We start from the raw sequence: 14,304 nt of genomic DNA on the forward strand, positions 1-14,304 counted from the left end.
CCCCACAACCCCAAATCAACTGTCACCCGCACTAACAATACCCATTACCATCCCACACCCCCTATACTAGTATAAAGGCCCGTCATAAATGACGGGTTGGAACAGTTTATTCGACGGTGCAGCCTCGTGAGCGTGCCAAAGTCTGAAGCCTCGGCCAATTGTCAGTTGTTAGTCAGGTCCTAGTGTCAAGTCCTCGGCCATCGACCTTTCATCACTAGAATACTGCACCTCTGTATGGTACCCTACATACAAGAAAGACGATGACCTGATGGAGAAAGCACAACAAAGAGCTACCAGACTAATACCTGATTTACGACACCTTGAATACCCAAACAGACCGATGCCCTGAAATTACCAACACTAGCTTTTCGAAGACAAACAAAAGGCATAACTCATCCAGGTCCTCAAAATTGTCAAGTAGTTTGATAAGCGAGAGGTGGGGTTCTTAACCTGGGGTATCCATACCCCCTTGGGGGTATGGGGACCAAAATCTGGGGGTATGGGACTCGTAATAAATTATAATAATAAATTGTAATAAATTCAATGAAATATCAATGTTGAATGTGTTGGTTCCCTTCACAACTAAATATCTCTGTGAAACAGGTTTCTCTGCATTATTGAAACTGAAATCAAAGTGAAGAAATCGACTTGATGTGTCCGATGATATGAGAGTGGCGTTGTCACGAACTGTGCCCTGATTCCATATTCGGAATGCACGAAAACAGCAGCAACAATCTCACGAGATTAGTGTGAACGAATTATCTTGTGAACAAGATATGTGGAAAAGTTCTGAACGGATTTGGATGAAAGTTGGTGGGATGATTTCCCTTGGGATAAGGAAGAATTGATTAGTTTTTGGTGAAGCTCAGGATATTATTCCGGATCCAGGAATTTTTTGAAAGATTTTTTACCATTGGAAGATAAGGGCTCCAACTTGACCCATGGCGGGAGTATGCGCTTTACTGAGTGGAGTTCTAGTTTTTATTGCCACTTGTTATTTGGTGACATGAAACATCAGGCCTACATTAATTATTTACTAAATTAATATTGAATCTTCATTCTGCTGTGTTTTGTGACAGGTTTTGATATTGAATCTTCATTTGATGGCTGGTTGGATTTCCTGGCTTGTCGGAGGTCGAGGTGAGTTTGAAGTTGAAAATGTTGAAAGATTACTCACCTGTGCTAAGAAAAAACAGACAATATGCAGAAACACCTTAGTTCCTCATTTCTATGTATGACTCGTTTGCATGCATTTGGCATGTCATTTGGAAATTTGTTTTCAGGAATTATTAAAGACAGATAGGCTGGCATTCTCTTTCCATCATTTTTGAAGGAATGAATCTGATATCGTGTTTGTGAAAGTCATATAATCACCATATTTGCTTAAATAACACCCTTAGAATAACACTGCACCCTTCTGGATAATGCTGAAGTGTGCATGTTGATGAATGTATAAAGCATACTTTTTGCCAAGGCAATTCACTCACTCCCACCCCCCACACTCCCCAAAACTCCAAAAATATTCACTTGTGCACAGCAAATTACTTGCCTTGCTTCAGGAAAACTAGAAAATAAGACCGGTCCCTTTGCTCATGGGAAATACCAATCCTTATGTAATTACAATAGTGGGGCGGCTTAGCCCAACTATTCAAAAGAATTGTGCATTTTGTGATACAAGTACCAAATTTGGCACAAATGTACATTAATATGTTGCGAACATTTTCAGATATTGGGCCACTTGAAATTCCGTAATTTTTTTTTTCAAATTTTTTCAAATTTCGTAATTTCAAATTTTTCGGGTGACACCGTCACAATTTCGGTCTTCGAGGCCGGCCGATAGGCAAAGTGTGACCGGAAGGGACGAGGTTCTCTTGACCATGTGGCCCTCGATCTGGGAAGCAAGAGGCGTTCCATTAGTGGAAGCGCCCCTCACGCCCGACTTTTGGGCGGCCCCGGCAGGCCGTTTGTTTTGACGTTCCGTGACAGGCCCCGCACCCCCACCTCCGGGCCGACCGGAAGCTTGTGCTGAGTACATCATACCTGAACAACTCAGTGAGGCAGAACACAGCAGTGCACACCAGGGTGACCCCTTCAGTGCATAAACCAATTAACCTGTCCACTGCAGGGCATATAGAAATGAAGTTATTTTCTGCATATAATAATAATATAAGTTCAGTTCTATATAACAATTTCTGTTATCACCACTACCACTACAACTACCACTACTACAAGCTTTGTCTGGAATTTTGTGGACAAACAGACAAACAGACATACAGACAAGCTGGAATCAAAACATTACCTCCTTCCACCATTGAGTGTAGAGGTAAACATCATGGAAATTATATCATGCCCTAGATTTAATTCATGCTTACCCGTGTATTTGCTTCACTGGTTCACAAGGTCTTTTGCATACATGTAATTCAGACTCTCGTCTTCATTGCTGACCACACAATGTTCGCAACATATTAATGTACATTTGTGCCAAATTTGGTGCTTGTATCACAAAATGCACAATTCTTTTGAATATTTGGGCTAAGCCGCCCCACTATATCGGCCGGCCTCGAAGACCGAAATTGTGACGGTGTCACCCGAAAAATTTGAAATTACGAAATTTGAAAAAATTTGAAAAAAAAAATTACGGAATTTCAAGTGGCCCAATATCTGAAAATGTTCGCAACATATTAATGTACATTTGTGCCAAATTTGGTGCTTGTATCACAAAATGCACAACAGGTTTGCTATGCTGCTACACTACAAAGAAATAGATATAACAACAGTTGTTGGTAATGGGAAAAAAAAAAAATTAGGCAGTGCATAGATACTGACCGAGTAATATACTCAGGAAGCGAGGGGGAGATTGTTAATAGCATGTTCATCACAGCCTTTTTAGGTGCTGAAGAGTGAATAACATATAACAACACACAAGAGGAAGATGAATACAATTGATCGCTCTCCCATCCCCTTCTCTTCTATCTTTTGATCCTGGGATCAAATCCCGGTCGATCACTGAATTAACACTAGGGGGGTTGACTCAGCCTGTCATCCTTCCGAGGTCGGCAAATTGAGTACCAGTTCACTGTGTGTCACAAGAGGCGACTAACAGGGTTGGCAGCAGGAAGGGCATCCGGCCATAAAACATTACTCAAAAAAGGCCAACCCCCGCTTTGCAGTGAAAAGTGGCCTCTAAAGGCATTATTTTATTTTCAAACAAACTCTTGCGAAGCATGTTCTCCTCGATAGAATTCTAACTTATTATATCTGGAGACGGTGGCACTGATAGAGAAACAACACCAGAGGCTGCAGGTTTGGGAGAACAACTGGGTGAGGAGGATTGCAGGAGGGAAGAGGGTGGATAGAAGGAAGATGGATGAACCGAGGGAGGAGATTGTTGTGCAGATGAGCTTGACAGGGAGATTGGTGATTGGCTTGATGGGGAGATTGGTGATTCATTTTTATAGTTATTTGAAATGACAGGCTGAGTCAATCCCCCTGGTGTTAATTCAGCGATCGATTGGTGATTGGCTGAGATGAGCTGGACATTTGGAGGTTGAGATGGGATGATTGTTTGAAGAGGGATACAAGTAAAATGGGGGTGGTTGGAGGGTTGGGAGAGTTAACTGAGGGGTGTGGGAGGAGTATTGTGATCAAGGAAGGGCAGGAGCTTGGCACCACCGGTCCTCACTCCTTCAAGGGAAGAGGAGGAGAACAACAACAGCAATATATTCATCAACAACAGATGAATCTTACAATTATTCACCAAATATCCATCCGTCTGTCGGTTAACGGATGTTAATATAAATCGTATAAAATGAAAAAAGCCTTAAATTTCTGATATTTTCCCTTTTCATTTGGGCCTCCCAATTGAAGCCCCGCATATGGGCGGGTACCGTTGCTAGTTGATATAATAACAGAAATCATAAGGAGTATGTTTTTGGTATTTATTTGTGTACGATTGATTTTTATTCGGAGAAACAGTATCTATATTTTCAAGGATATTTTCAAAAATCAGTGTTTGTCACAAATGGATGCGTTATGGACTTATTTACATCTTTGAATTCAACGTTTGAACCTACTCTTGGCATACTAAAGCCCCAGTCATACCGGATTTGATTGGCCACGAATCGCCCCGATCACCCCCGATCTGGCGATTCCCCGCACCAACACGACTTTTCGGCAAGATCGGCTGTAAATTTTCCCACAGTCATACCAAAACACCACTGCCACGACTCCCGTATGATCGCGCCGTGATCGCCGCGCCGACAAAGCCCGATCCGCCAAGTGCGCGGCAAGATCGCCACAAGTCCGAGCCCGTGCCCACACTTCTTCGCCCCGATCCGCCCCGATCCGTCCCGATCCCACTACGACCGCACTACGACGGCACTACGACCTCACTACGACCACAGTATGCACGCGTACGTGCCCACCCGCCCGAGCCCGACTGCGCGGCGGCCGTCCTTGCCCTATATAAGAACGGCCAAGAATCACGCCGACCTAACTACGATCTTAAAATTCAGACGACGCTAATTCACGTTATTTTTGTATGTCGTTTATATAAATCATCAACTTCAAGCCTTCCAATGATGCCGCCAGCCAGGAAGAGGGGGAGGGGATCCAGGAAGACGTGCACAATCACGCGGCCGCCGTGACCAGCTTGGATGTGATCGATGTGACCAGCTTGGAATCAGGAGATGAAATGATTTCGCTGCCGGGGATCGCCTATATATACCCGGTCTTGTGACAGGTCGTACTGGCGCCTACTGGTGCTTACTGCATGCTTACGGCAGTCTTGGCGGAGTCTTGTTAATTCGTGAGAGATCGGCAATGATCGTGAGTCGTCGTACTGCTGCACGAACGTGGTCGGGACGGATCGGGGCAATTCTAGGAAGATCGTGATGGCAGTCGTACGGCGTCCATGTGAGGACGTACGGCGGTCGTATCAGTGCTTGCTGGATGCGGAGCGAATCGTGGCAGCCAAGTTTCCCGACCGCCGCAAGACACTCCACGACCATTTTCCCGATGCCCACACGCGCCCGTACGACACCCTCCAGACAGCAGCAAGAGTTTGAAAAACGCCACGAATCGCCACGATAATTTTGAACAGTTCAAAATTGTCGGGGCGGCTTCCCATCTCGACCCGAACTGCCAAGTACACCCCCGATCATCCAGGAATCGCGAGGACCCCAATACGATCTGGCCAAGAATGTCGCCCCGATCTTAGGTCGTGGCGATTCGTGGCCAGAAAATGGCCGGTATGACTGGGGCTTATTTACCGCTGATTTATGCTTCCTACAGTATTTTGAAGGTTGGTTTAATCTCTCTTTGGAATGTTAAAGAATGATTTCAAGAATTTCAAGTTAAAGAAGTTGAGACCGCATGCACAGACAGATTTTATTTTATTTTTCGATTTTATTTCCGAACTGTAGCACAGAAGATCAATGTGTGTTTCATCATTTTTATAGTTATTTGAAAATTTTAATATCTCAACTTTCTTTCCATCCGTTATTCCATATATATTAACAGATAGATTATAATCTTTATTCATTTTCTCAAATTTTGGAATATCTGTCAATGACATTGGGAACTTCAGACCTTTAACATTTAAAGTATTTTTTATATTTTTTTATATCGCATTGAGATGTCCGTTCTCTTTTCTTTTTTTTCAGAATCGAAACCACAACGGTGGGTGGCAATTTCCAAAATAAATCCCTCAATCATAAATGTACATGGAATGTAAGAGGAATTAATTTTTTTTTTCTCATTATCTATGCGGAGTTCAGCTGAGTGTGTTCTTCTGAGTTGATAAAAGCATGAGCACAAAGGTCTCTTGGAAACTGGAAACACACAAGACCCAATGAGTATTGTCTACCGATAGTCGAAGATAGTCCATGATAGGCACAAAACAGCCAGTTCCAAGTGAATGCGCCAGTTCCAGACAATGAAGAACATGTTTAACATAAATGTTCCGTGTTTTCCCCCAGATATTCTCTCTTCATTTTTTAAAGTTCCATGTATATACATATATATATATATATATATATATATATATATATATATATATATATATATATATATATATATATATATATATATATATATACATACATATATATATATATATATATATATATATATATATATATATATATGTAGCGGTTACCGGACACAATTCTCTTGTACCGGCCAGTGACGTAATCAGTGGGCGGTCACTCGGATTGCATACCACGCCCCGTTGAGAGGCGTGGCTTACTGTTTTGAATTTGAAAGATATATTGCCGCTCGGGTTAGCCGTTTTTTCAGTGCATTCTTGCCGAGCTCGGAATAAACAGCTCTGTGAAACTCAGCTCGTTGTCGCGTCCATATTGTTGGAGTTCGACGTGGGAGCACAGCTCCACATTGGTGACCTCGATTACGAACACGGCAATGGAGTCGACCGTTGCTCTGAAACTCCATGGCTTCTGGGAATCGCACGCGGCCGTCTGGTTTGCCCAAGCGGAGTCCCAATTCGCTCTGCGGCACATCACGGCGGACGAGACTCGCTTCCACCATGTGGTCTCCGCGCTAAACGCTGCCACCACCTCCCGGGTCTTGAGCCTTCTACGGAGCCCGCCAACCGCCGACAAGTGCGGCGCACTAAAACGACTACTCCTCAGTACGTTTGACCTCACTGAGGCCGAACGCGTGCGACAGCTGCTCAATCTGCCTTAGCTTGGGGAGGCTTGACCATCCAAGCGCATGGACCACATGCTCTCCCTGCTCGGCGAACACCACCCAGATTTCCTCTTTCGCGAGCTGTTTCTCCGACAGCTACCCGGGCAGGTACGCTTAGCTTTGGCTAACTCGACAATCAAGGACCCTCGCGCCCTGGCTAAGGAAGCCGACAATTTTCTCTCAGCCGGGCGGCACTTCAGAGCGGCCGCCTGGAACCCTGGTCCGGCCGAGGCAATGCCCTCGCCACGACCGGTGCTGCCACCGGCCGATTCAGCGCCCCTTGCGGCCACACCCGACATGACTGGCGCTGCCGCCACCACCGGGGCAGACCATGTGCTACTACCACGCCAGGTTCGGGCAGAAGGCCAGAACGTGTCGCCCACCGTGCACTTTCGGCGGGTCGGGAAACGACCAGGCCGGCGCTCGCTTCCTGCCATGAGCGTCGGCCATTCTGGCAGCCTTTTGTTCATGACGGACACCGTGTCCGGGCAGCGTTTCCTGTGTGATACGGGAGCTCAGGTGAGCGTTATACCCACCTCGGGGCAGGACAAGCAGGCCGCGCTTTGCGGCCATGCCCTGGTCGCCACAAATGGCTCCTCTATCCGCACCTTCGGTTCACGCAGCGTCGCACTCTGCTTCGGGGGCCAGCATTTCGAGTGGGATTTCGTCACGGCAAACGTGCCCATGGCTTTGTTGGGTGCGGATTTTCTTTGCGCCCGTGAACTTTTGGTTGACGTAAAACGTCGTTGGCTCGTCAACGCAGAGACCTTCAGCTCTCTCGCTTGTTCATTGAGCGGCTCCGCACCAACCAAGCTAGCCTGCACGCTCCCGGCCACGGACGACTTCACCCGCCTTCTCGCTGAGTTCTCCGCCCTCACGCGGCCGACGTTTTCGGCCGTCGCCGTCAAACACGGCGTCGAACACCACATCCCCTACCACTGGTCCACCGGTCTACGCCAGGGCTCGTCGCCTCGACCCTGCCAAACTCGCCATGGCAATGGCGGAATTCGACGCGCTGGAGCGGTTGGGCATTGTGCGGCGCTCGAACAGCGCGTGGGCCTCGCCCCTGCACATCGTACCCAAACCGGGTGGCGGATAGCGACCGTGCGGTGATTTTCGCCACCTCAACGACACCACCACCCCCGAGCGGTACCCGATACCGCATATCCAGGACTTTTCCGCCCGTTTGGCAGGGTGGGTGATCTTCTCCAAGGTCGACCTTATTCGGGGCTACCACCAGGTACCTGTCTGGCCGGCCGATGTTCCGGAGACGGCTGTAATTACACCTTTGGCCTCTTCGAGTTCCTCCGAATGCCATTCAGCCTTAAGAACGTGGCCCAGGCCTTCCAGCGGCTGATGGACAGTGTGCTGCGTGACCTCACCTTTCTGTTCATCGACCTGGATGACATTCTCATCGCCAGCACCTCCCGGGCGGAGCACCTCCTTCACCTGCGCACGCTTTTTGAGTGCCTCAGCCAGCACGGCCTCATCATCAACCCGGCGAAATGCCAGTTTGGCGTGGCTGCCGTCGACTTCCTGGGACACCGCATCACGAGGCGCGGGGCCGTTCCACTGCCGACCAAGGTGGAGGCCGTTAAAAGTTTCCTGCGCCCCCGCTCCGTTAAGGCCCTGCAGGAGTTTTTGGGTATGGTGAACTTCTACCACCGGTTCATGCCTCGCGCCGCCCAACTCATGCGCCCCCTGTACGAGGCCCTCAGGAGTAAGCCAGCCAAGCATGACATCGCCTGGACTGAGGAGATGGACGAGGCATTCACGGGTGCTAAGCTGGCCCTCGCCAATGCAACCATGCTGGCGCACCCGGCGCTCGACGCACCCATCACCCTTACCACGGACGCTTCCTGCTACGCGGTGGGCGCCGTGCACGAGCAGTGGGTTAACAGGGCTTGGCAACCGCTGGCCTTCTTCAGCCGGCAGCTCCGCCCTAACGAGCGCAAATACAGCACGTTCGACCGCGAGCTCCTCGGCCTTTACCAGGCGGTTCGCCACTTCCGCCACCTTTTAGAGGGCCGCCCATTCAGGGCGTTTGTGGACCACAAACCCCTGGTCTTCGCCATGGCCAAGGTCTCAGAGCCGTGGTCAGCTCGTCAGCAGCGCCACCTCTCCGCCGTGTCCGAATTCACGACGGACATCCGGCACGTCGCGGGCAAGGACAATGCTGTGGCCGATTGCCTCTCCCAGTCCGTCGCGGGCGCCGTCCACCTCGGCGTGGATGACGCCCGCATGGAGGCCGACCAGATCTCCGACCCCGCGGTGCAAGCCCTCCAGACAGCGGACACAGGCCTGCGGTTGTCCGACGTCCCCTTCAAGGACAGAGGCACAGTTCTCCTGTGCAACGTTTCCCTGGGCCAACCTCGTCCCATTGTGCCCGCTGGATGGCAACGGCTCGTTTTTGACGCCATCCACGGCCTTTCCCACCCGGGCCGGAAAGCGTCGCAGAAGCTCGTGGCAGCGAAATTCGTCTGGCATGGGCTCCGGAAGGACGTCCGCGACTGGGCCAACGCCTGTGTTGCCTGCCAGCATGTGAAGGTCCACCGGCACACCCAGGCCCCGTTGGCACCATTCGACGTGCCCGCGCGGCGTTTCGACCACGTCAATGTGGACCTGGTGGGACACCTTTCCCCCTTGCGGGGCTTCACCCATCTCCTCACGATGGTGGACAGGACCACCAGGTGGCCGGATGCCATCCCGCTGATGTCAACGTCGTCCACTGACGTGGCGCAGGCCTTCATTGGCACCTGGGTCGCCCGTTTCGGCGCCCCCTCGGACATCTCCTCTTACAGAGGCCCACAGTTCACCTCTGAGCTTTGGGGCACGGTCGCTCAGGCCTTGTGGGTCAAACTTCACCGCACCACGGCCTACCACCCCCAAGCCAATGGCTTGTGCGAGAGGTTCCACCGCTCAATGAAGGCCGCTCTCAGGGCCAGCCTCCAGGACGACAGTTGGGCTGACAGGCTCCCGTGGGTGCTATTGGGCCTCCGGACAGCCCCTAAAGAAGACCTCCAGGCTTCTACCGCCGAGCTGGTCTACGGCCAACCACTGCGCCTGCCAGGGGAGTTCATCCCTGACGCCACCGGCCCCTGGTCCACCGCTTGCCAACGCTCGGTCCTCCAGGAGGCTGCCAGGAGATTTGCCCCGGTGCCCATGTCTCATCATGGCTTTCCTCATCCCCATGTCCCCCCAGCGCTTCGCATAGCGGAGTACGTTTTTGTGCGCAACGACGCGCACCGGGGACCGCTCCGGCCGCCGTACGATGGCCCTTTTCGGGTCTTGAGGAGGGGCGACAAGTCGTTCGTCATCGACATTGGCGGCAAACCGGACCATATCTCCGTGGACCACCTCAAGCCGGCCCATTTGGACCTCGACAAACCTCCACGGTTGGCCTTTCCTCCACGGCGGGGCCGTCCCCCATCGACCAAGCCCCCCAACCGACCATCCGCCGCCAAGCCACCTCCCACCCCCACACGAATCGCCAGGGGTCATTTTGGCCGGGTCATTAAGGCCCCTCACAAACTGACTCTCCCTGTACAAGTGAATTCTGGGGGGGCGCATATAGCGGTTACCGGACACAATTCTCTTGTACCGGCCGGTGACGTAATCAGCGGGCGGTCACTCGGATTGCATACCACGCCCGGTTGAGAGGCGTGGCTTACTGTTTTGAATTTGAAAAATATATTGATGCCCGGGTTAGCCGTTTTTTCAGTGCATTCGTGCCGAGCTCGGAATAAACAGCTCTGTGAAACTCAGCTCGTTGTCGCGTCCATATTGTTGGAGTTCGACGTGGGAGCACAGCTCCACATATATATATATATATATATATATATATATATATTGTTGTGGATATTCTCATATCCACAACAATATATACATATTGTTGTGGATATGAGAATGTTTTTTTTTTTTGTTGTGGTAAAATGTTGCTGTAAAAGGTTGTTGTAAAATATCACCCCTCCTCCCTCCGTTTGTGGTTGTATAAAGGTCAAAGGGCGTTCCCGTAGTTAGTCCATAACACATACATGCAGGACACGATATATCTTTGTTGACAGTTATATCCTTATTATGTGCATTAGTGTAAGGCTGTGTCTTCCATTAATTGAAATACTCTATGGCACCAAGTGAAATAAGATAGATTCCCTTTCATTCCCATTCCCAAAACCTCCATTTCCAACTGCGTCATTGCCATTCGCATTGCCAACTACATTTGCCGCAATCACCCGAGGTAATCTCGGAGAAGAAAGGCGTGTCTCCACCTCGTCATAGAGGGGAGGAGTGAGCCAGCCCCGAACAACCAACCAAGTACAAGAGGTTTGGCTTGAGAGGGCGGAAAGAGAACGCTCGGGGAGGTTCGCGAAGGTTCGAGGGTGTGGCCTATATAACCCGCGGCCCCGACGCCCCGAGAAGAGAGTTGAGTAAGGGATCCCTGAAAGAGCAGCTTCAGCCACCGCAGCTTCAGCCATAGCAGTTTCAGCCACCGCAGCTTCAACCACAGCAGTTTCAGCCACCGCAGCTTCAGCCACAGCAGCTTCAGCCCCAGCAGCTTCGGGGCCTTGACGGCAGTTTTGAGCGGGGCCGCGAAGGAACGGCGGCTGCTAAACGCGCCGATCGAGAGAGGGCGGCGGCTGCTCATCCCCGACCCGACCGTGCTGCGGTTCCAGCTGGACCTTCCTCCCCCTCCAGCCATCCACCTCCTGCCATTCCTGTCATCATTCCCCGCGTGAGTCTGTCTTTTGTTTGTTCTGTCCCAGGGTATTAATTAAGACTGTAGGTAAGCTAGCATTGCACAGTGTCTCTGATTTCTTCTGTATATTATTTTATTATCTTTCCTTCTCCTTGGTTTTTTTGGTCCTGTAAATAGTAAATAAATTATATTTGTATTCCTTACCCTTTGTCTTTCTTCTTCTTCACATCCTTCGCTTTAGTCTTTTCCCCATTGAATATCTGTGGCGCGATTCGGCCAACGTTCAGGAATCGGGTTAGTCGGGGTAACTGTTAGGGCCGCGGCGCCATCCGCTCGGCAAATTAACATCTTATCCGCGGTCCGTAACAATTGGTGTCAGGAGTGGGATCGGACCCGAAGCGCGCTTAACGCGCTCAAAATTACGATCTGCCGAAATTTGTTTTGTTTTAAGAAAACCCTGAATTTTGAAATTGCACCATGGCTAGTCAAGGCGATCGGATGCCGGCGGGGGAACTAGAAGAGGGGTTAGGAGTAACCCAGGATCAGAGGGAAGAAATAGAGGAGAGCAATGAGGTGGTTGAGGAGGTTTCAGGCGCGCAAGATGGCGCCATCGCGCACGAGGTTGCGGGCGCGCAATAAAAATAATTCCATATTAAATGCCAAGTCTGTATATATACTGTGTATATATATATATATATATATATATATATATATATATATATATATATATATATATATACACACAGACTTGGCATTTAATATGTAATTTTTTTTTGTGGCGGTGAACTTACTTTTCAAGATGTCTTAGAACCAAAAGTTCATTGTAATTATGTTGAAATTATTCTAGATTTTGTTAATGTGACCTTTAAAAGAAACAAAAACCGCATTTGACATTTCGAAACAAATAAATTGATCCTTGAAAGTGATGTAAACTGATATCGAACTCAATTCATGGACAGTACTGTGTTAAACTTCTGTACGTTTTCCAGAAGTATCTTTTTATTTTGCACATTAACCAAAATTTTTTTTAACAAAAACAAAAGTTAAATTACGACTGGGATTACGGACAGTAAAATTACAGTTCAGTACTTCGTGTAACCCCCACGAGCATTCAGGAGAGCATGTACACGTTGAGGCATGCTGTTCAAGAGATTTTCCAAGGTTTGGACAGGAATCGCTTGCCATGCAGTGACAATAGCCTGCTGCAATTCACACACAGAGGTCGGCTACTGGTCGAAGTGGTCGATTTGACGCGTTAATTCTGCCCACATGTTCTCTAGATCGGATTCATATCCGGGGACATGGCAGGCCACTCCATGTGCTCTACACCACGGTCAGCAAGAAAGTGTTGGATCATGCGAGCACGATGAGGCCGTGCATTGTCATCTTGGAAGACAAAGTTTCCTCGAAAGGCTGCACGAGCAAATGGAAGCAATGTTTCTTCCAGAACTTGAACTGGTTCAGGTTTCCATTCAGAACAACCAGGTCAGTTTTGCCCCCTGCATGAAAAGAAGCCCAAACGGTCACCCCACCACCTCCAGCTTGGACTCTTGGCACTATACAATCTTTGTTGTAGGCTTGATGCACTTGTCTGCACACTCGGACGCGGCCATCTTGACGATAGACCAGAAATCTAGACTCGTCACTGAAGATCACGTGATTCCAGTGTCCTGGCTGCCATTGATGGTGCTCTCTGGCCCACTGCAATCGCCGCTGGCCGTGTTGTCTGGTCAGGCGTGGCTTTTTCAGGGGACGCCTGGCACGATAGCCTGCTTGAACCAGTCGTTGGTTGACTAGCCTTCTGGATAAAGGCACATTTGTCAGTTGCTGCCACTCAGCCCTATATATACATATACAGTAACCCTCGCTATATCGCGCTTCACTTTTCACGGCTTCGGTACATCGCGGGTTTTTCTCGCTAGTATATGTAAAATTATATATCGGATTTTTCATTATATCGCGGGATTCTGCGGCCTATTGGTATTTTAATTTTTTTAGATTTTAGTTATTTTTGCGGTAAAATAAGCATTTTCTAGCCTAAAAAATTAATAATAATATAAATAAAAATATAACACATTAATTAAAACCTATATTAAAAGAATATTACAGTAAATCGAAATAAAATACGCATTATAAATGAGTAGACAAAGAATCCCGCATTTTGAAAGTCCCGTATTCTGGGGGTAATTAACTTGTCCATGATTCTGGGGGTAATTAACCCATCCGTAAGGAGGGTTCTTGGACGGTTCTTCGCTACTTTAATTTATTTGCAAGGTTGATGCCAAACTGTGTCCTGCAGTTTAATGATCAATATGGTTTTAAGAGTCATCATACTTTGGGTAACCTCTAATTTACAATAACTTATGTTTACAACTTAGAGACACATGATCATGATGACGATTTCGATGATGTTGTCTAAAGCTGCAATTAAATTAAGTCGCTGAGTAACATGAATGACCGAGGTTGTGGAGGATGGGATTTTTCGGTCATTACCTTTTGATACAGATGAGATATCTGCTTCATCACTGCATCAGATCAGGAATAACCACCCTCCTCACCTCCTCTCCACCCCCCACTGCTTCCTACAAATTAACCATCAGGAAGCTGCTGCATATGCAAGAGGAAGCTAATGCATTTCTTATTAATTTTCAAAATTAATCATCATATCTATTTTGAATAGCTCATGAAGACTTCTTTATGCTTAGGCCTCAGGTTTGATTAAAGGCACTTTTGTCAATTATTGCCTTTTGCTTTCAAAAACACAATTTGCATCAATGTAAATACTTTGTTGTACTGTACTTGTGTAGTTCCATGATCATATGTGTATGTTTGTTTGTTAATTAATTGCAATTATAAAAACTTGCATCAATGTACTGTACAGCTATATATACACGTACAAA

The 14,304-nt window shown here is 48.3% G+C and overlaps 1 protein-coding gene across 4 annotated transcripts in view; it reads left to right on the forward strand.

The window, feature by feature from the left end:
• Window positions 1-14,304, forward strand: part of LOC137417749 (interferon-induced protein 44-like) — a 195,503-nt gene that overhangs the window by 34,456 nt on the left and 146,743 nt on the right. For 2 of the 4 annotated variants that reach the window (XM_078770709.1, XM_078770711.1), the window contains exons 2-3: window positions 1,080-1,140; window positions 5,664-5,679. In XM_078770709.1, the coding sequence (XP_078626835.1) occupies window positions 1,104-1,140; window positions 5,664-5,679 (53 nt within the window). In that variant the 5' untranslated portion in view covers window positions 1,080-1,103. The remainder of the gene's footprint in view (window positions 1-1,079; window positions 1,141-5,663; window positions 5,680-14,304) is intronic. The other 2 variants (XM_078770714.1, XM_078770718.1) reach the window with 1 other exon arrangement.

Source organism: Myxine glutinosa, chromosome 1 (genome assembly GCF_964187855.1).
Source record: "Myxine glutinosa chromosome 1, kmMyxGlut1.1, whole genome shotgun sequence".
Lineage (NCBI taxonomy): Eukaryota > Metazoa > Chordata > Myxini > Myxiniformes > Myxinidae > Myxine > Myxine glutinosa.